General features: G+C 35.4%; 1 protein-coding gene across 3 annotated transcripts in view; it reads left to right on the top strand.

Moving 5' to 3' along the window:
- The window catches only part of CSMD3 (CUB and Sushi multiple domains 3), a 697,991-nt gene that overhangs the window by 397,490 nt on the left and 278,266 nt on the right, over nt 1–22,235 (top strand). For all 3 annotated transcript variants that reach the window (XM_086465685.1, XM_086465684.1, XM_086465682.1), the window contains 4 exons: nt 736–918; nt 2,057–2,383; nt 9,735–9,929; nt 20,051–20,189. In XM_086465685.1, coding sequence (XP_086321811.1) covers nt 736–918; nt 2,057–2,383; nt 9,735–9,929; nt 20,051–20,189 — 844 coding nt within the window. The remainder of the gene's footprint in view (nt 1–735; nt 919–2,056; nt 2,384–9,734; nt 9,930–20,050; nt 20,190–22,235) is intronic.

The raw sequence follows: 22,235 nt of genomic DNA, 5'->3' as shown, positions 1-22,235 counted from the left end.
TAAGCTTGTGAAATGCATACGGGTGAGAAATGCTTTCTAGAAGATCCCTCCATGCTTGTAACTACCAGTGAAAGTTCAGGACAGTGGGTAGTTTGAGAGAATATCGTAGCTGTAACAATTATAAAAATAAAAGAGAATCATTCAGATACCTTGCAGTTATGTCTATTGAGATAAAATGTTATTTGTGTATAGAGATTATTTTTGCATGTGTATATAAATGTGTGTATATACATATATATGTATTTATATATTTATGTATAACCTCCTTTTGACTTCGGGCAATTCTTTTTGTGACACTACTCCCTTTTTTTTTGTCATGTCATTAGTTCATCAATTTAAGCTGTATTGGAAAATGGACTGTGTTTACACAATGTTATGCTGATCTCTGTTGTTAGTTTTAAGCACTCAACTACTACAATTGATATTTTACTTAATACTATTTTTGCCTAAAATTTTACAAAATAAAATAAAGTAGCAATAGTTTTCCTCATATCCTTTTAATTTCAAGTACTCTATTAACACAAAGAGCTCTGATTTTTGTAAGAGCCTCATACAGAATTTCCTCCTTAAAAGCTGGATTATAGAATCATTCAGTGGTGCATTTCAGCAACTGTTGTTATGTAGATCATTTTTATTTGCCTATAATAATGTATAGTTATTTTCTAGATGTGCACATATACCCACAGGGAGTTTGTTTTATTCTTCTAGAAATAAATTGTTTATTTATTTCAACAGAAATTGAAAAGGAAAGCTGTGGGGATCCTGGAACACCGTTGTATGGTATCAGAGAAGGGGATGGATTTTCTAACCGTGATGTTTTAAGGTTTGAGTGTCAGTTTGGATTTGAATTAATTGGAGAGAAATCTATCATTTGCCAAGAAAACAACCAGTGGTCTGCAAACATACCAATCTGTATTTGTATGTACCAAATCTTTTTCTATTTTTATTTTTAATACATATCATTGTAATAAGTTTTTCCTTATATGTAATAATTTGTGTGATTGCAGAGTTAGCACAACACAACTAATTCTGCTGGCAGGATGAATTTACTTTTGTTCAGTGGTGGGTTTGTCTAATGATTATGCCCAAGGCAGGTTCTAGAACTGCTAAAATATTTTTTTATTTTACTAGCAACTATTAAAGCAGCTGTCTTTGTGTGATTTGATATAATGATTTGTTATTGGCTTTTTCATAGAATCCTGTAGGTTTTATATGTATGATACACTTCTAATATCTTATATATCTATATATATTTATATATCTATTCTTATAAGTTAATATATTTCCTTAGATTAGAAGTTGCTGAATTGTAATCAAGGGTTTAAATTATTTACATTTTTTCCCCATGTATTATATATTAATATCTTTTAGAAGTTAAATGATCATAGACATTTATAACTCTCTTCCAGTTACATTATACAATATAAGTAAAACCAGTGTTGTGATACGCACTTGTGGCAACACCTTTCTTAACTTTTCCACTAAAATAACACAGTTCAGATATATTCATAGTGCAATCAGTTGCTTTCATTGTTGCAACTCAATTTAATATGGCATAACTGAAATGATTGAATATAAAATATTACCCTGATAACAACAAAACAAATCTGTTGTCTTTTTGAGACTAATTAATTTCTTGTGCTTCCGTGTGAACAGCAAATGATAAGGGGGCTGTTGACTTTCTGCCTCTTTAATGTGCTCAGTGAGAGGTCTGCTCATCTAAACAGTTCCCTAAAGGAGAAAACAAGTAGTGCCAAGTGATCAAGGATTATTGAACATGGGTGAATTGTAAGGAAGCTGTGGGCTTCCAGTGCAACAGGGTGTTCTTTATTACCTGGGGGCTCTGCTTGGAGGGTAGTTTTATTGAGAGGAAGGGACTAAGAAGATAAAAAAGAAAGAACATTCTTTCTGGCTTCACACATCATAACAAATACTGAATTATTCAGTTGAGGTAATCAGCATTTTTAAGGATCTCTTCCAAAAACTAGTAATAAAATAAATCCTTATTGAAATGTTTTATTCTGTTATCTAATTTATTTCTTTCTTTTTTTGGCAGTTCCTTGCCTTTCCAATTTTACTGCACCAATGGGAACAGTTCTTTCACCTGATTATCCAGAGGGATATGGGAATAATTTAAACTGTATCTGGACAATAATTTCAGACCCTGGGAGCCGAATCCATCTCTCTTTTAATGACTTTGACTTGGAATCTCAGTTTGACTTCCTTGCAGTTAAAGATGGTGACTCTCCAGATTCCCCTATAATAGGAACATTTACTGGTGCTGAAGTTCCTTCTCATCTTACCAGTAATGGTCATATTTTGCGCCTGGAATTTCAAGCTGACCATTCAATGTCAGGACGTGGATTTAACATCACTTATAACAGTGAGTAACATGTTTTTGTTTGTTTGTTTGTTTTTTTCTGTATGTGTGTGGGTTTTTTTTCAACAAACAGTTTAGGAGATATGTATAAGTGGATAAAAATAATGTTATGGTAATACACCTTCAAACATATCCTGTATACCTACAGATATCTAATTTAGGTATTTAAATTGTCTTTCAAATTCAGTGTTAGGGCTGAAAATATGTGTATATTTATCATTTACAACATTAGGGATCATTGTGATGGGAGTGTTTAGAAGACTGACAAATCAGGCCAGTTTCAAATTGCAAAACAGAACTTTATTAAGTTTGTTAGCAGCACACTTTGTGCTGCTGGTTAAAACCTATGTAATGTAATCACCATCGCTGCAAAGACGAAACTGGTACTCTTGAACACTCATATGCTAGTTTAGCTGTGAATGTATATAATATCCTGGAGCTGATGGCTTCAACCCATGCTAGCTCCTAGTCACTGTGGTCAACGTGGGCAGCCGTAGGATCTCTTTGATAGCAGAAGTCAAACCACAAGAAGCTTGTCTTCTTTTTCTCTGTTTTACCTTCCTTACGGCTGACGATTTTAAGCCATTTTTCCCACTCCCAGAAAGGGAGGACTCCTCTCCTCCTGGTACTACTTACTTACCTTTTCTTTTTTGTCTTGACAGTCATCCTTGTGTATTCAGGAGGATGTATGGCCTATTTAAAGTCCTTTGTGCTTATCTTGTCTTTTGTTTAGCAATTCTTTTTTACTTGTATGCCTTTTATGTGCAACTACTCTTGTCTTTGCCCTTTTGGTGATCAAATTCCTCACATGCTTATATAAAAAGCTTGTGTGTTGTGCCGGGCTACACCAAGAGTACTTACATTCTGTTGTTAGTTACTCTGGTTTGATGTGCTTGTATATAGGCTTGAGGTAAGTTCATATTAATTATATCATGATTAATGCACTTTTAATTTACACCTTTAATAGCCACAGGGAGAGAACTTTCTAGAGTAACTGAAGTATATAGTAGTTAGGCTTTTGTCTTGAGCATTCTGTATTTTCCCTGCCTATTTGTAGCTTTTGGAAGGAAATCTAGCATCTTCTGTCACCTATTGTATTTAGTTTATCTATTGTTTCCCATTAAAATGGGGTTCTGTATATTTCACTTGCTTCTGTCCTGAGGGAGGTGAAAAGGTTGAAACTAACCAAAAACATAAATAGCTCCACATTTACTACTTAGCACTACATTTTCTGATAGTATAATATTTGAAGGTGACATTAAATATCTTCTCCAGTACTAGATACAATTAGCATTTATTCACCTTACTTTTTGCTCATCATTACATTTTTTTCTAAAGGACATATGAAGAACTGTCTATGTTGTATTGCTATCAAATAATTTGGCATTTATCCCACACCAAATTCCAGACAGGATATATTCCCAGCTAGGGCAGACATGATGATGCAATATGTAAGTCCACAGCATGAATAACGCTGTAAAATATAGCCCGAGGCCTTCCTGAGAGCATATGCAAAATTAAAGTTTGCCACCCCAGCAGTGAAGGACTGGGTTTAGTCAACTTGTTCCTTTTGGGGAGTTGGAAGGAAATTGCAAGGCGAGGAAATGCCGGAAGTACCAGACTTGCTACTATGTGTAGAGGGTGGCAGAGATAACAGATTGTCTGTTTGGAGGATCATCATATCCACCACCCAGAGCTGCCCCACCTCACACATTTGGTGGTTTGTTGTTGGAGGTTTTTTTGACAGTAGAGGTAGCAGGGTCATTCTCCATGCCAACAGGTAGACAAAATAGGTAAAAGATGATTTGATATTCTCCAAAGTCTGATGTCATGAGCAACTGACACCATTCCTGTATTTCTCCCTAATTCCAGAGGCTTACCTGGAATGTAAGAGAATCTTCAACTGCATGATTTGAAGGAGACCTGTATACCCAGATTTCCCCTTCCCAGAAGAATGTGTTACATGCTTGGCTATATGAAAAAAAAAAAAAAATCTTCATTGTTGAAGATGTTTTTCTCTGAATAAAACAAAAAGGATCCATTAAACCAAAGAGTAAATGAGATTAAATGAGCTTGGTAATTCAGAGACCCAGACTCCACATTTTTCTCCAAGGAATGTTAATAATTAATATTATTTTCATAGTATTGCAAGGACTGAATTCCCCTGTGGCTCTCTTCTTTTCTTGCACCATATTTCACCTCTCCATCTTTTTTTCCTCTCTCTCTTTTGTTTTGTTTTGGTTTAGGTTGTCAGTCTTTCAGAGAAGTAGTTCTTAAGACTCACCTTGAACATTGCTGTCTGAATAGGAAAGAGATAAACTGACATCAGATTACTGTGTAAACACTCATTTTCTGATATTGTCTTTTATTTCAGCTCCCAGCCCTCTGTCTTAGCTGCTTCATCCCTGTGTCATTTCTCATAAGTGTAGAATGTAAGCATGAAGAAAATGTGGTGTCTTCTTATAGGTTTCTGTAGCTACAAGTCTTCATAGTGAACTAATCTGTGAGTTGTAGTTAGGTATCTTAGTATCTTAACTAAATATTGGAAAGTCTGGGGTTATTCAGTACTACTGAATTATAGTTATAATGAAAATGAGATATTGAATCCATGTTTCTTAACAGAATTTATAACATTTGCTTTATGTTTTCTTCTGTTGCATGTCCTTTTAACATTTATAAGATTTCTGCTTACTTCTTCAAGGTTTCACTGTGGTGTGCTCAAGGGTGTCAAACCTAAATATAATGATGAGAAACAAAAATTATTGGAGAGTCTAAGGCAGTCTTCTTGGATAAAAATTAGGTCTGTGTATAAATGGATATACTCAAGTCATCCCATTTTGCAGAACTAGAACTAAATATAGGTCAGTTAAAGTAGGATTTACAGTAAAAATGAAAGATGCAGATGATCACCATGGAATAATCCTTAATAGTTTTTATTTGGAGATAACATCAATTCATCAAACACTATAAAGACTTCAGGTTTAATATTTCAGTGCCATATAAATATACTTATCAGAATAAATTCTAGCCTTTTAAAAAATTTGCGGACTTCCTTGGGCATGTGGTAGTCTGATTATGATATCTCTCAATTAATAGTCACTTAAAGTACTCACTGATAGTACCAAATGGTACAATTTAATTTTTTATAAAGAAGTAACAATGCAATATTAACTTTTACCAGCTGTATAATGAAACCCACTCACTCCGAAAATAATTATTTTAAAGAAGTGCTTTCTGTATTTGAGCAGTTTAACACATATATATTTTTATTTCTTTTTATGGGTGTGTTTATGCTAGAATGGAGGTGTGGGATTTTTTTGTTAAACTCTAGTTAAAATCTACTTACAAAAGCAGATAACTCCAGAAAATGTGTCTAATCTTTATTCAATAAGACAGCTGCAATCTGATAAATTATAGAAGTAATCTTTCCATAATAAATAGTTTAAGGCCAAGAGAGAGGATAAAAAAGGAATTAATACCATTTTCACTCTGTCTTGGCATTCGTAAACCCAAAGTTAATTAAAAATATCAATTTTCTGCTGACACTCCTGCTTAAATATTTCAAAGCTATCAGTCTTTTTTTTCCCCCTTCAAGAGTAGAAACAGTATATCACAGAAAAGGTACAACATGATCAATCTTTTCTAAAAAGAATGTAGGCGAATAAAGTAAATAACTTCATTAATGTTTTTTACATATAGGATGGAGAAGAATAAAACTGAATTAACTAGGACATAATGTGATTTTTAAATAGCATTTCTCAGAAACTATTTTCGTCCATCTTTATTTTTACTACAGCAACATGTGTGGTCTCAGATAATTATTCTCATTCTAGTAAAACTGACATAAATCCAACTACTGTTGGAAGTAAGCAAAAATTATATTTCAAATGTCTTTTGTCTTTGAGTTACTTCAGGAAGTCTGACAAAGATTTCTAATGAGCTAAATTTTGGGACAACCCCACAGAAATGTATAACTTGAAAATGGACAACGCAGACAATGCTCCAATAATAAAAGGAATACGAACCCAAAAGGCTGTGATTTTCAGCTTGGTCAGATTCTTGTACTGGTTTACTTCTATCTGTCTATGCACTATTGTTGGTGCAAAAGGGAGATTGATGCAGAAGAGTGATTTTGCTGGGTACAGCAGAACACAGGAACACAGCAACCTGAAATTACACTGGTTTAAGTTGCTACAGAGCTGCATGTTCACACCTGCTCCTTGCTTTCAGTTTATATCCCAAACCCAGGAGCCCTTAGTGATATTTCTGGTCTCTGAAGGTATTTATAATCTCAGTCATCCCTTAATCTTCCTTCTAATAAGATATATTGAAGTCCTCAATTCAAGGGAAAATCTGAGCCTTTTATCTTATTAGTGACTCCTTTACGAATGTTGCACACTTTATATACATCTTTGTTCAATTATGGAGTTCAGAACTAGACACAGCCTCTGAATACAGCCACAGAAATTACAAGCAATGAACTCTATCTACTTGAGTCTGGATTTCCTAGTTTAGGTCAGGACAGTCAAAATGCACACATTAATTACTATGCAACAATTGGACCCATGTGAAGGAGAATGGGTATTTATTGTCTGTGACAAAGGAATTAACACAAAGACTACAGAGTCGCAAGCGATTATCTCTATCTCCCCTTTCCTCACTGGTAGAAGCAGGAGTTTGTAGTTCGGAGGAAGTGTGTCAGCTTCAGCTGTGAGAGTTTGTTCCCAGGTGTCCCTGGAGGTCCTCTAGGGGCAGGCATTCCAGAAGCCTGAGTCATGCCAACCTCCCTTCAGGCTGAGGTGGATGAGTTTTTTGAGGTGGAGAGCATCTTCCAGATTTTTTGATTTTTGCTAGTTGGTGGACTGTTTTGAGCTGTTGCTCACCAATTGGGATGTAGGAGGTGCTGGGCAAATATTTTTGTATGAGTTTAGATTTGCCATTTCTGCCAGTTACGCAGATTTTTTTGGTTGCTGTTTTCATTGCAACTGCTTAGTTGTGCTTTATCTAGCAAAAGTTACAACCCTATGAACTACAGAGCAACACGCCAAAGGTCAAACAGTGGACCTCTGATATCAGCCTAATTACTCAAATGATTTCAGCTCAGTAGGCCAAGACACTAACAATCCCAGATGCTGCTTTATATCCAAAGACTGCTTTAGTCTATTTATTTTCTGTGGTAGGGTATGTCCACTATGGCACGTTTTTGCTGGCACTCCCTCCTGCTAGACTTTTTCAGTCTTGGTACTTCCCAAGATAGAATTCTAACTGTTATGTGCTGTGCAGAAATATGAGTTTACGTGTAATGGTACCGGATAACTTACTAGTTGTTTGCATAACTTTTAACATCCTTTCACAATTGCTTTTTATGAAGTATCTCTTTGTTATTTGATATTCTCCTAACTTCTGTTTCTTTGATATTTTCATCTGAAAGCGTTACATTTATTCCAAAGCCATTGCTAGACATCAGCTAAAATTCTTTGTAGGCAATCTACCAAAGCAATTAATTGCCCCAGTGGACCACTCCTTTCTGGCTCTATTTCCAAGGACCTTTCAGAGCAGACCAGATGACTTATGGTTAGCTTAATTCCTGCCGTCTTATCTCTTGAGATCTCTGCAGTGCCTCCCCTTCACTTTTTTTTTTTAATGCAAAATGCAGTTTTTTAATGTCCTTCTCCGTCAATATCAGAACTGAAAGTGCTTCATCATCACCCTGTGCTATGATTAGGCTGCCTGGCGTTTTTCCAGGTACTACTTAAAATATCAGTGCAATCATGATAGTTGATGAGTGTAAATGCCAGGAAAACTTGATCTCCTCTTTACATGTAATATTGTGTGAGGAACTTTTCTATGGTTTCTTGATTTATTGTTGATGGGTAAAATACTAACATTAAGGATATACCCCTGTATCATTTTTGTTTTCAGTTTAAGACTTATATAAAATATTAGAGCTCCACCATGAAGCTTTTCAGAAGTATAAGCAGACCAAATTTTACTCATCAAGTAGCATAACTGCAGCCAGGCTAGGCTAAGAGAGTGACTGCTGTTGTTGGGAAGGGTTGTCTTTCACTCTCTTGCCTCCCATAACCATCCTATACAGTACAATCACTTCCATAGGAGCAGCAGTAGCAGCCACAACTCAGCTTCTGAGCTGAAATATAGAGCAATGAACTGATTTTGCAGCCTTAATAAACTGGTGTCATACACAAGCACACTATACCTGGAGTCAACATTTATCTACATTTACAGATAATAATATTGAAAATCTATTTCTGTGTTGTCTGCTCGTAAGAAAAACAGACAATCAGTCCCTTCACTAACAGTGACGACTGTGCACAAAGTGTTGAAAAATATTTGTAACCACTGTGAAAAAGTATGGAATTGCATCATTTTTAATGCCATCCTCAAGCGGTAGGTAACTATCCAATGAAAGCACTATTTTCATTTCCAATATAAATACCATATCTGGATTCAAAATGTAAATAGATGAATGCATTCTCTTGTCTGTTTTTATGATTCTTACTACTTCAGTAATGCAACATCTGAGAAATCTTTCTGCTAAGTTAATAAAATATTGCTTTATTAAAAATTTCATGGGGTAGCTTGGATATGATTTTTCACTAATGTGCAAACACATTAGTAAAACTATTGAAAAAATTGTGAATATTATCTTTTTAGGACATAGTCCTTTCTAATGTCTCCATATATGGGCATATTTACGAAGATATAATTTGCAGTCGTCACATGTGAGGAAAGTGGATATTGTGCTTGTGATATTTATTCTCACTGAAGCGTCAACATTTTTTTTAAGTTAAGGTTTGTGTGCAGTATTCTTAAATAAAACATCAAAATACAATAACTAATGCATAACCTTTACTTATATTGCTATAAATATGACTGCTCATTTCTGGTAGGAAAATGAGCTTGTTTGTTCTCCTAGTGTAAGGTGTATTCTGTAGTAAAAGACATAGATGATCTTTGTTGTATGGTTGTGATGGTGGATTGAAAATACAAATGACTGAAGTTGTTATATCATAGATGGTTGCCCTGCCTTTCTGATGGATGCTTCTGGCCCATTGTAATGTTGGATAGGATGGACTGTTGGAAAGGATAACTTAGCCATCACTGAAATCTGCCAGCACCTAGCTGTCCAAACTAATAATCTTGCTGATATTATATTTTAAGCATTTTTTTGTACTAGTATACATTTTCTGCTGTTGGTCAAGCATTTGTTTCTTGTTGTTTCCTAATTTAGATCGTTTGTTCTTACTAGCAGAATAAAACCCTAAAAATGTCATTTTACTGCCAAGAGTTAGCAGACTGTTTCCCTCTCCCTTTTCTTTTTTCTTTTGAAAAGCATTTGGACATAACGAATGCCCTGATCCTGGAGTGCCAATCAATGCTCGGCGTTTTGGCGACAACTTTCAGCTGGGGAGCTCAATTTCTGTTATATGTGAGGAAGGATTTATTAAAACACAAGGAACTGAAACAATTACTTGCATGCTAATGGATGGAAAAGTAATGTGGAGTGGACCTATTCCTAAGTGTGGAGGTATGTATAATATTTCTTTCTGTTTCAGGAGAACTTGATGTAACGTCTTTTAAGTTGTCACTAAATAAAGTTCATTTTTTTTGCAAATGGGTAGAACATTGCTCCTGTAAAACCCAGTCCTTAATATAGGAGTCTAGTGAGGCATGAGCTTTTATCATAAACCTGTCTGCAGGAGTGAATTTTTCTCGTAACTGTTATAAGGACAGTAGAAAAGCAGGGAAAAAATTGGCATAAACATCACTGATGTGAGCACTGCTGTATAATCTCTGTAACAATGAACGTTCACCTAAGAAACTTATTATGACTGGAACGGAAATAGTTTACACTGTTCATACTTTCAGATAGCTTTCACTAGGCACTGGTGAAACTACAGTTTCTCAAAGACATTTTATACTTGAAAGGATCACTCCTGCCTTTTTTTCCTTCTTTTTAAAGCATATATTTGTCCAATTGAGAAACTGTTTAGAGCTTCAGTGCTAGCAACACAACAAAAATATTCACAGAATCACAGAATGTTAGGGGTTGGAAGGGACCTCAAAAAATCATCTAGTCCAGCCCCTCTGCCAGAGCAGGACCATCTAGAGTAGGCCACATAGGAACACGTCCAGGCAGGTTTTGAATGTCTCCAGAGAAGGAAACTCCACAACCTCTCTGGGCAGCCTGTTCCAGTGCTTTGTCACTCTCACAGTGAAAAAGCTTTTCCTTATGTTAATGTGGAACCTCCTATGCTCCAGCTTGTACCCATTGCCCCTTATCGTATCATTGGACATCACCAAGAAGAGCCCAGCTCCATCCTCCTGACACTCACCCTTTACATATTTATAAACACTGATGAGGTCACCCCTCAGTCTCCTCCAAGCTAAAGAGACCCAGCTCCCTCAGCTTTTCATCATAAGGGAGATTCACTTCTGCATTTTTTAACTGCAGTCCAATCAGTATCATGATTTGCCTCATTAATACCTAGGAGAAAGAAGTAGCAGGGAAGAAGAAAATAAGAAAATACTCATGTTTTCACTGCACATTATTTTAGTATATTGAAGGCTGCTGTTTCTCAACTTTGATATTTAAATCTCTTGTTCAACTAGTCACTCAAGGTTCTCAGTCAGGAAGTCTGGGGCCTTTTTTGGTTTGGTTTTTTTTTGTCTTTTAAAGTTTATTTTTACCAGTTTCATATAGAAATTTTTCTTCAAAATACAGCTGTTGACTTCCTATTTCAGACAGATGAGCAATTTAAAATCATTTGAGTGCTCAGTGACATTTGCTGATACAATACGAGATTAGAATCATAGAATCATTAGGTTGGAACAGACCTCTGAGATCATCAGATCCAACCGTTGACCTGACACCACCATGCCCACTAAACCATGTCCCGAAGTGCCACATCTACACGTTTTTTGAACACCTCCAGGGATGGTGACTCCACCACTACCCTGGGCAGCCTGTTCCTGAATGAAGATGTTGATCTCTTTTCAGGTCTTCAGCTATGGTAATTAAAACCATTTGAGAGATTTTAACTGTCTGTTGCAGTGCTTATATTTCTTCTATATACAGTGACACCTGGCTGGGGAAGTTTCTCTAAGAAATTGATCTTCCTATTTATAGAAATTAAATACATCCATACATCATATTATATATCATATATACATATTTCCTTGGACTCGTTTATACTAATAGACATAAAAATATAATCTTTACTTCATTAATTGTCTGTATTTTAAGATCTCTTCACCTAAAGGGAAAAAAACTAATTCAGTTGCTTGGAACAATTTTTTTTTTTAATATATGATTTAATCAAGAATGATGTATCTGTTTTATAGTTTGTTAGTTTTTATTTTAAACAAAAGCTTAACTCTTATTTTCAGTATGTAACTGCCTTCCTAACAAAATTTGCTAATTCTTAATACATGAATGGAACTGCTTATAATACACTGCATCCAGTTTATTTTCTGAGATAAATTATTATTGTTTCACAGATAATAACAAGAGTCAGTTTCCCTAAACCAGATTAGTATAGGCTATAATGTCTTTGCATTATTATAAGGCTTACAGAGCTGTACAACACTGCTAATCAAATGCATTTTCAATGTTACATTAAAAACTTAAATTAATGGGAAAATTTTTAAATGTGCATCCATGCACAAGATAATCTGATCCATAGGTAGTCTGAGACACTAAGTGGAACATACATTGGAATCCTAGAAGTCAGGACACTGGTATATTTGAATTAGATGTATTTATTAATTGTAGAATTAGATTTTTTTTTTTTTAAATTTAAGATAAATTTTGAAGACAAATGAAAACATGTTTAAGCTAATAATATAATTTGGTCTGTTGGGATGTTCAGAATTTTTGTTGACTGTTTATGGATTTGCCTGTAGCACATACACATTTCTTCTAAGGTGAGATTTGTCCTACACAGACCTCATAATTTCGTTGTCATATATATAAAGTCAAAGTCATGAAGTCCACATACTGACTAGGAGACACTACATGTGACTGCTGTGCAGTTTTCCTTCCACTGCAAAAATGTCAGCTATTACAATATATAGGAAAGAACCATTTAATAATAATAGTCATGCAGATGCATAGAGTCAGTATACTCATTTTTCAGGGCAATCTTGACCAGCCTCTGCTAGGGCTTCCTCCCAGCCCTGCCCATGGCTCAGGATCCCATTTCAGCTTAGCTTGAGTCTGTCTGTCCCTGCCCCAGCAATGCCACAAAGAGTGCTAGTCTCCAGCCCTATTCTCTGCTGATCTCAATATGCTCATGGGGCTTCCTGGTTTGACCTCAGACCTAACTCATCATATTGCACTGATCTGGTGGTCACCTGGCTGCCACTAGACCCTTTGCCTGTCACAAATCCAGTCCTGTTCACCTTGCTCAGGTGGAATTGAATGATGGTCTGTCTGTGAAGGCACTAACTCTGCTTCTCTGTATGTGATCATCCTTGACTCCTGGCGTCTCTTCTCTAGGGAAGCAGTCCTACTTTTGTTGTTCCCTGATGTTTTGGAATTTGAGATTCCTGTCCTTGTGCCTTTCATCCTTCCTGTGTGAGGGTTATATGAAGGATTTTCCCATAATCTCTTGTAACATTATGCTATTGTACCTGTGCTGCAGCTCTAACCTTGGTCTTCCTGCATAACTGCTGTAATGCTTAATATCCTGCTGTTTTGTAGCATGGATGATAAGCTATTGAAAAAAAAAGGTCTAAAACTATGAACCTACAAGATGTTCAGGGTTAGCCTGTCATCCTCATAGCTTTCTCCATACTCACGTATGGAAATTTCCTGTCTCAACCCCTGCACCTTACTGTATAAAGAAATAAATAGAAATGACTTTGTGAGAATTCTTAGATCAGGCTAAGCTTGGCTTCGGTATTTGGCATAGACTTGTGTTAAAGAGATTCTGGTTGATGACAGCCTCTAGTTATGTTATATTTTTAGTCTTTTGTATTTAACACACTGACAGTGGGTATGAATCTGCCAGGCAACCATCAAATAGAACTGGAAGAACAGGGGCTGAAAATCAATGTAAAAAAGGTCAGGGAAACAATCCTTTGACAAGATGACTGGAGAGTTTTATTTTCTAAAAAACAGTGCTCTTTAAGTAAGCCCAGTCACCCAGCTATTCTGAAGGGAGGGACTCCTGGGTCTAGGAAATCAGATGTGATGGTGAAAGTCAGATAAAAAATTCTCTTGAATCTTGCACTGCAGTACAAGGCATCAGGAAGAACCATAATCAGGGGAAAGGTAAGAAAAATTTTCTTAAAAAAAACAAACAACAAACAAACCCAAACCAGCAAAACACTCTATTATTGTCAGACCCCAAATACAAAGAGAAATTACTTCAAATCTAGGCAATCTTATAATGGGAATTATTTTTAATGGAGTATTTTTGTAAGACGGTTATTTTTTTGTATTCCAAAGATAATCTTTAGCAGTCTCATGTAAATTTTGTGAGAAAATGGAGTTTTGTACAAGTTTAACAATACTGTACACTGGCTCAGGAGGCATCCATCTGGTATTCTTCTATTCTCGTTGATATATTTTGTAGTTTATAGGCTCCATATGTATTATGAATATGTATAAGTGGTTATATAGAATAAAATGCTGGAGAGTTAACCTCCTGGTTACTGAGGTGAATATGAGTTTAAATACCTTTTTGCCTGACTGATACTGTTTGCTGAAGGTAGTATGACAAAAGGACTTTAAGGTAAATGGTGAGAAACACTATTTTAAAACCATCAGTGAGGGAAAAAAAAAAAAAGTCTAATTCTGCATATTTAGAAATATTTGCAATGTATTGAATTATGAACTTCATACAGCTTTCAGAAACTTTTTTTTCCTGCACAGTGAGAGAAACATGTCCTTAAAAATCCAAAATACCTCCTTACAACAGATCATTATTTTAACATAGGAGCTTGATAATCTCCTGAGAAAAATGAAGATCAGACAAATGTATGATAATTCATGATCTTCACTTTTAAGGTGTGTCAAAAAGAGAAAAAAAAAAAAAAGTATGTTTGTAATGGAGAGGCCCAGAATAATATAGAAAAATGTATGTACTCGGCTGCTTTGTCAAAATGAGCAATCATGCTTTGCAGACTGTATTAGGTGAAAAAAAAATACAGAAATTTAAGAAATATCCGTGTGTTTGGAGAAAAATGCTGTGTATTTCACACTATTTTTAGTAGAGACACATGCCTGTCAACAGTACAGTAAGACCTTTCCAACTTCTTTGTAATAGACAATGTAGTTCATTTATTTTCATTATGTAGCCTTGTATGCATAATAGCCACTGGAGCAGTGGTATTATGAAACTTCATGGTGCAGCTTTCTATTTCTGCAAAGTAAGATGCTTCTGCTCTCTATCTAAATGGATACTTACATGATACTAGTAATGAAAAATTTATTCTGATAACTGAATACATAAATAGTTGTATCTGTGATGAGGCAGAGTGTACTCTCAGTAAGTTTCCCACAACACCAAACCAGGAGGAGTGGCTGACACGCCAGAGGGTTGTGCTGCCATCCAGTCTCCACCTCAACGAGCTGGAGAAATAGGCTTATAGGAACCTCATAAGATTTAACAAAGGGCAGTGTAAAGTCCTGCGCCTGGGGAAAAGCAAGGCCATGCACTGATATAAGCCAGCCACCCAGCTGGAAAGCAGCTTTGCAGAAAAGGCAGCTAATGGTATCCTGGGATCCATAAGGCAAAATATTGCCAGCAGATTGAGGAGGTGATGCTTCTCCTCTACCCTGAGTACTGGTGAAGCCACACCTGGAGTGTCTGTCCTGCCCTGGGCTCCTCAGTACAAGAGAGGCATGGACATACAGAGGAGGGTCTAACAAAGGGCCGCAAAAATGGTTAAGGAATTGGAGCGTCTCTTCTATGAGGAAAGGCTAAGAGAGCTGGGAATGCTTAGCTTGGAGGAAAGAAGGGTCAGGGAGGGATCTTATAAATGCATATTAATACGTGAAGGGAGGGTGCAAAGATGACAGAGCCAGGTTCTTTTCAGTGGTGCCCAGTGACAGGACCAGAAGCAATGGGAACAAACTGAAACACAGGAGGTTCCATCTCAACATCAGGAAATGCTTTTTTACTGTGAGGGTGATCAAGCACTGGTGCAGGTTGCCCAGGGAGGTTGTGGAGTGTTCTTCCTTGGAGATGTTCAAAAACTATGTGGTCACGGCCCAGATCATGTGCTCGTTTGGGTAAATGCATAAATAAATTACTACTGGAGCAGAATTAACTTCCTATCCTCTTTTTTTTTCTTCCCTCCAGTAACCAAAGTCTCTGACAAATTCATTATGAAATCAGTTTAAGGCTATCCCTTGTCTTCACTGGAAACTGTATCAAGTCTGTGTTAAATCTACATGCAGCAGTAATTTACATGACTCCATCTTTGGAGCAATAACATTATATCCTCATAGAATCATAGAATGGTTTGTGTTGGAAGGGACCTTTAAAAGTCATCTAGTTCCAACCCCCAGCCACGGCAGGGACACCTTCCACCAGACCAAGTTGCTCAAAGCCTCACCCAACCTGGCCTTGAACACTGCCAGGGAGGGGGCAGCCACAACTTCTCTGGGCAACCTCTTCCAGTGCCTCCCCACCCTCATTGTAAAGAATGTCTTCCTTATATCTAAGGTAAATCTACGCTCTTTCAGTTTAAAACTGTTGTCCCTTGTCCCTGTCCTACAGGCCTTGATGAAAAGTGTCTTTCTGTCTGTCTTGTAAGCCCACTTTAAATATTGAAAGGACATAATAAGGTTTCCCTGGAACTTGCTTTTCTCCAGGCTGAACAATCCCAGCTCTCTCAGCCTTTCTTCATAGGAAAAGTGTTTCATCCCTCTGATTATTTTTGCAGCCCTCCTTACCTGCTCTAACACGTCCGTGTCCTTCTTGTGCTGGAGATCCTGTAGCTGGATTCAGTACTTCAGATGGGCTCCCACAAGAGCAGAACAGAGGGGAAAAATCACCTCCCTTGAACTGCTGACCATACTTGTTTTTGCACAGTCCAGAATATGGTTGGCTTTCTGGGCTGCAAGAACACTTTGCCAGCTCATGTCCAATTTTTCATCCACCAATACACCCGAGTCCTTCTCTGCAGGGCTGCTTTCAATCTGTTCATCTCTCATTGTCTTCAGAAGGTCTCCTCACAGATCTCATTTGCTTTGGAAGTGAATATTTAAGTGTTTCAATAACAGGCCAAAACTTTTTGCTTATGTTTAGAAATAGATGACAAGTAATTGTTGCATTCAGATAATTACAAAATCTATAGGTTAATGTATTTTTACCAGTATTCATCAGAATCAAAAAAGTATTTAAGCGTACTTCTAAATGCAGAAATTGTCTTTTCCTAGTGTCTAGAAGTTACCATGTGGCCTACTTGATTATTATGTATAATAAAGTTTATATATTTTTATAAGTATATATACACACTCACTGAAGCTCATGTTCTTTAATTATTTGTACAGAAGAACAAAGCCCACTCTCAGCACAGATCCATGTCATATGCAAAAGAGAAGGTCTAGGTGGCAAAGATTCTTAGTTTAATCTTCGTATCTCTTTACTGAACTCCAAGGCACCCAATCCTAACACTTTCTACTGCAGTTTGCAGTTTGAAATCTGCTTGTTGATCCCTTTTACATCTCAGTAGTGTTAAAAAGTTCTTCTCTGCAGCACACAGTGCCTTCACTCCAGGAGTGGAATTGGTATGGCCAGAATATTTTGTGGAAATATAGCTATAAAAGAGTAAATATTTGTTTTGAGTCCCTTGAAAACCATTTCTTCCTCAATGAGGAGATAAAAAGAATTATAACACTATTGCTTGATAACTTTCTTAAGCTGAATGTGGAGAATCCACTTATCCAGTTAGTACAATTCTTACTTACATAACACAGGAAAAGTAGTTAGTTTTATTACAGCTTTTCTGGAACAAGGGATATCCAGTATTTGATGCTGTGCTGTTGAGAACTCTTGGACAAATAAATCTTTGTTCTCATCCAGGTTGCATCAATGCACATCTGTACTACACAACAGATGGTAATGGAAAAGAGAATGATGTAAATAGTTCAGTTTTAATGCCTGCTTTGAATGATTTTTGAATGTCCGCAAAAGGTGCTACCTACTTCTTTATGGCTGACATTTTGGGGAAGCAATGAATTTTAATTCTGCCTGCTTGTGTAAGGCATTGAAATGTATACTGCTTGTTTTCTTCTTTGCCTCACATAGAGGACATATAAATAGGTCTGATCAAAAAGATTTTGTGATAGAAAAATGAATTTTAATGTAAAGTTTGAATTGAATATCTAATCCATTCTGCAGATTTAATTTTCCATAAAACAGTCAGCAATTCCTGAAAATACAGAAATTGTAGAGTGCTCATTATTTGTGACTGTGGTCACCAGCTTAAAAGCATTCTCTATGTAATGTTTTCCTCTTTTAAATGCTGTTGGCCATCATGGAAACATACCTGTTGCAGAAAATACATAAAATATAGCTCGTATTTCACAGGTTCTAAATTTTAATCCAGTATGCTAAATAAGGCTTTACATGTTTATGCTGTTATGGTAGTCTAGTGAAAATCAACTCTCATAATGTTATATTTTTCTTTCTTAACTTTCTTTTTCCTTAAGATAGAGCTTAACACCTTATCAGGTCCTTATCACCTCGTATTTTCATCTAGGAAAGCTTGATTACATCTTTTCATAAGGTCAAAAGAAATGCTAGCTTACACAAGTCAGAGCAACTGTGAATAAGCTTTTTTCATAGTATTACTCCTAACTCCCTCTTCTATACTTAAGATTCTACGTAATCCATTTTAGTTAAAATAATAAATATAATAATAATAATTTTTTAAAATCAGCTTACTAAATGTCCCTGCTTGCAAGAGTTTTTACTGAAGTAGCTGGATTCACTAAAAGACAGCAATTTGCAAGCACTTCTGTAAGTGAAATGTTTATTTTAGAGTCAAGTATTTTACAAATTATTTTTTTCCCAGGAATAAGTAATTGAAATTAGTTATTTGATATATAACATCGTGACTCAAGGAAAATAAATCTTCTTCTAGAGGAAATTATATTCAGAGATCGGTTACTTTCATGTCTTGTCTCCTATAGATCAAGGAGACACTTGTTTCGTATGTTTATCTGTATAGGTATGTTTAGTATATTCATATATGTGCATAATACACTTACAGAGACATACAGATACTGTCTTTTGATGATGTTTACACTTGTGCTGAACAGTGTATGTTCAATGTACCATACTGAATATACATTAAATTCATAAAATGTCCTATATATTTTAAATTGCAATAAAAACATTATGATTTGTTACCTATTTTAAAAATCTTCATACTTCTAGTGATAGAATTACTGCATTTCTTATATGTCTAGAGTTTAAGATAATTCTGTGAATTATTTTCTTTATTTAGGGAATAGCAGTCTTCTACCGAAAACAAATAAAGAAAAACATGCCAAGCACTCCCATAGTCTTCCTCGCCCATCCATACCTCTGAGGAAAACATGATCTCATGAAAGACTGATGACACATGCGCTTGACTTTACCTACAAATGTAGATACATCAGATGTAAAGGATTTGCATTCATGCATGAAATTAAAAACCTTTGCAGATCTTTGCAACACAAACCTGAAAGATCAGTCCTTTATTGGTCTTACAGTTCTTGCTCTTCCCATCTGTGAGATCATACCAACTTTGGATAGATTAGCACTTTCCATAGCCAAAATCAGCATCAGTCAAACATGATTGTTGCTTCTGAGAATCTCTCTTCTGCCCTATAACTAACCACCTTAGCACTGATCAGCTAATGGAAACTTCCCTCATTCTGTAACAGATTCTCCTCAACTATTTAAGAAGAATTGTTATCAAAGAAATGCTCTTCATCTTTGTAATATTTACAGCTGTGGAGATTATTCCTTTAATTTATGTGTCATTAAACCATTGAAAGACTTCAAAGATGATTTCCAACAACTTTGGTTTCAATTATGTTTACTCACATACTCTGAGAGAAAAACTACAAGTTATTTCTAATAATTTTGCTTGCATATGTATATATAGAAGTGTTTAATATATATTTGCCAAATTCTTCAAAAATATCGACTAATCTTGTAAGTATGGTAAGTATGTCTGTTTCATGAATGAGGAATTTGAACTGCCAACATGAGAAGCAAAATGTGTGTGCTATGACAGTGGATTCATGTCAAAGTTTAGATAACAATTCACTAGTTTCTAGCGTGACACTCAATTGAAACTTTTGCAAATATTTCAAATCTTCCTGCTCACAGATTTAAAACCACTAAATTTTCTTTTATGTCCTTTATTACATGAAAATAGATTGTACCTGTCGGAATACAGTATAAAAAGCTGTCAGAACTTATTGAACACTTTATTTTATCTTTTTAAGGTTTTAATTCAGTTGTCTCCACCTAATTCTGAACCCCATAGGTCTGTCAACTTCAAAGCCTTGCTGCATTGTTCTGCAACTGGATTTTTTTAATTTGTTCATTATAGATGTCCTATATTGAAAGTGATAATTGTGAATTGCATGTAATAAGTCTGTGTTATCATACTTTCTCTTTGTTTCATTTTTAGCTCCATGTGGTGGACATTTTTCATCTCCCAGTGGAGTAATCCTCTCTCCAGGCTGGCCTGGGTATTATAAAGATTCCTTGAATTGTGAGTGGGTGATAGAAGCTGAACCAGGACACTCTATCAAAATTACGTTTGAAAGGTCTTGGCTAATGTTTTTCTTATTTAATATTTTTCAGTTTTTACCCAGAAGCAGGAGTTTATTAGCTCTGTGATAACATTAATTTACACTATCTCTAAAATCAAGCAATTGTATTATCAGATAGGATTTTCCAAAACTCCATAGTGCCTTCAGAACATAACTTTTATCTTCAGTGTAATTTCTACTTCGATGCACTGAAAAGCTTTTCAAATTCCTACCCTCTTGCATATATTTAAGCCTGTCTGGCCCAGTTAAATTTTTTGTCTGTTTAATCTTTAAAAACATTAGCATGTTTCATTTGCTCATAACCATGTTGCTATGATGAATTATACTTATGAAGTATCTTTTTTTCTCTGAAACACGTGAAATCTTTATCTCTGAAAATCTGAATCAACTGTGAAAACTGAATTAAATGCATTCGTATTTTTAGAAATGAATATTTAATTATTAAATCAGCTGATCTTTTTTTTTGTGAAAGGACTGTGTGCTTTCAGGATGGAATTCCAGTTTCCCCAGATTACTGGAGCATTCCACTTTTCCTAAATTACTGCTTGTTACTTAGGTCACTTCCTGATTCCAAAGACTGACATGTTTAGGACCTTAAATTTCTAAGGGTAGCAAAACGTGGGGATTTCATTTAACTATGACAAAACAAAACCAAAAATGTAATAAAAAATGCTACCTGTTCTACATATTTTCAAGGATGTTTTAGATTCTTTTTAATTGCAAATATTAATAAAGTTATATTATGATCCAGGAAAAAAGGGCCAGGAAAAAAGTTATAGTGCACAGATATCATGCAGGTACTTTTCAGTTGCTATTTATGCAGCATATTTTGACTACTCTTGGTCACAATCTCTTCAGAGATACTGCTTCATTTTAACACAGTTCAAAAGTTGTTTTTAGTAGGGTGTGAAAATTACCATCTTCTCTTAGTAAAATTTCTTGTGATAAGGTTAATTTATTTTTTTTTTTGTCACTATAGCTTACACTATAATAAAGTGTTCACATGACATTATATACAATCAGAGGACAGGTAATATAGACACTTCAAAGTATTCCCTACCCTTAACATCAAATGAAAGGTAGTTTTCAAAACCGCTAGTGCTGTGCATCACCTTAAAATGAAGTTTTACCAAATTTTTGCTAATTAAAATGTGAAAGAGAAGTGAATAACTCCGTCTTGAAGAAATTAATCAAACTCTTATTAGTTCAAGATTAAAAGAAAATTATTAACTTTCTTTATAATCTTATAAATCAAAATGACAAAAATTGTAGGACCTTCATTTACTCAAGTTTTGGAAAATATAATTTCAAATAATTTATTTTTAATTTTGCATTTTGTTTCAACTACACATTTGGAGTGGACATTCATTTGCCTTTTTATATGCAAAATTCTATGCCATTTGGATTTTCTTCCCTTGCACCTGAGTCTCATTAAATCTCACAGTCTCTTGTGTACGCTTTTTGTTTGTAATGCATTAATGGCTTGTCATAAAATTGCACAACCTCTATTACTCTTGTAGGTAAGAACAATAAGAACAAGATGTGGTCTCTTCAAATCACAGAGAGCTCTCCTACAATTTTTATAACCTTATCTCATTATATCACTTCTTTTGCCATTTCTGTTCATTTTTGACACTCTTGTCACTTGCCATAAATTGGACTGATATGCATATTGCTCAGATACAGCAGTCCAGAGAGGCCGTACTTACATAAAGATGTGTGTGCACTTGTGTGTTTGTGGAGGACTACATGTAAAAATGCATCTATATATGTTCACAGAAATACGTTTAGATATATAGTTACATGTCGTGATGTAAAGAAAAAGTTATTAAATAAACCAAATAATGAAATAAATCTTTATAGTGTACTGAAAGAAAACATTTTGTAAACTACTATTTTTAGGTTTTTTACTTAGACTTTATTACTTTTCACATAATTTGAATTTATATTCTGAGGCATTCATGTATTAGCTTCTTTTTAAAGACTCATTCAAGTCTGACTGTCCTTGTTCTGCTCTTCCTGCTTGCAAATCTTCAGAGG

Source organism: Leptosomus discolor, chromosome 5, assembly GCF_034619465.1.
Source record: "Leptosomus discolor isolate bLepDis1 chromosome 5, bLepDis1.hap2, whole genome shotgun sequence".
NCBI classification, from domain to species: domain Eukaryota; kingdom Metazoa; phylum Chordata; class Aves; order Leptosomiformes; family Leptosomidae; genus Leptosomus; species Leptosomus discolor.
The sequence above is the reverse complement of the archived record's forward strand: the minus strand, read 5'-3'. Positions and strand labels throughout refer to the sequence as shown.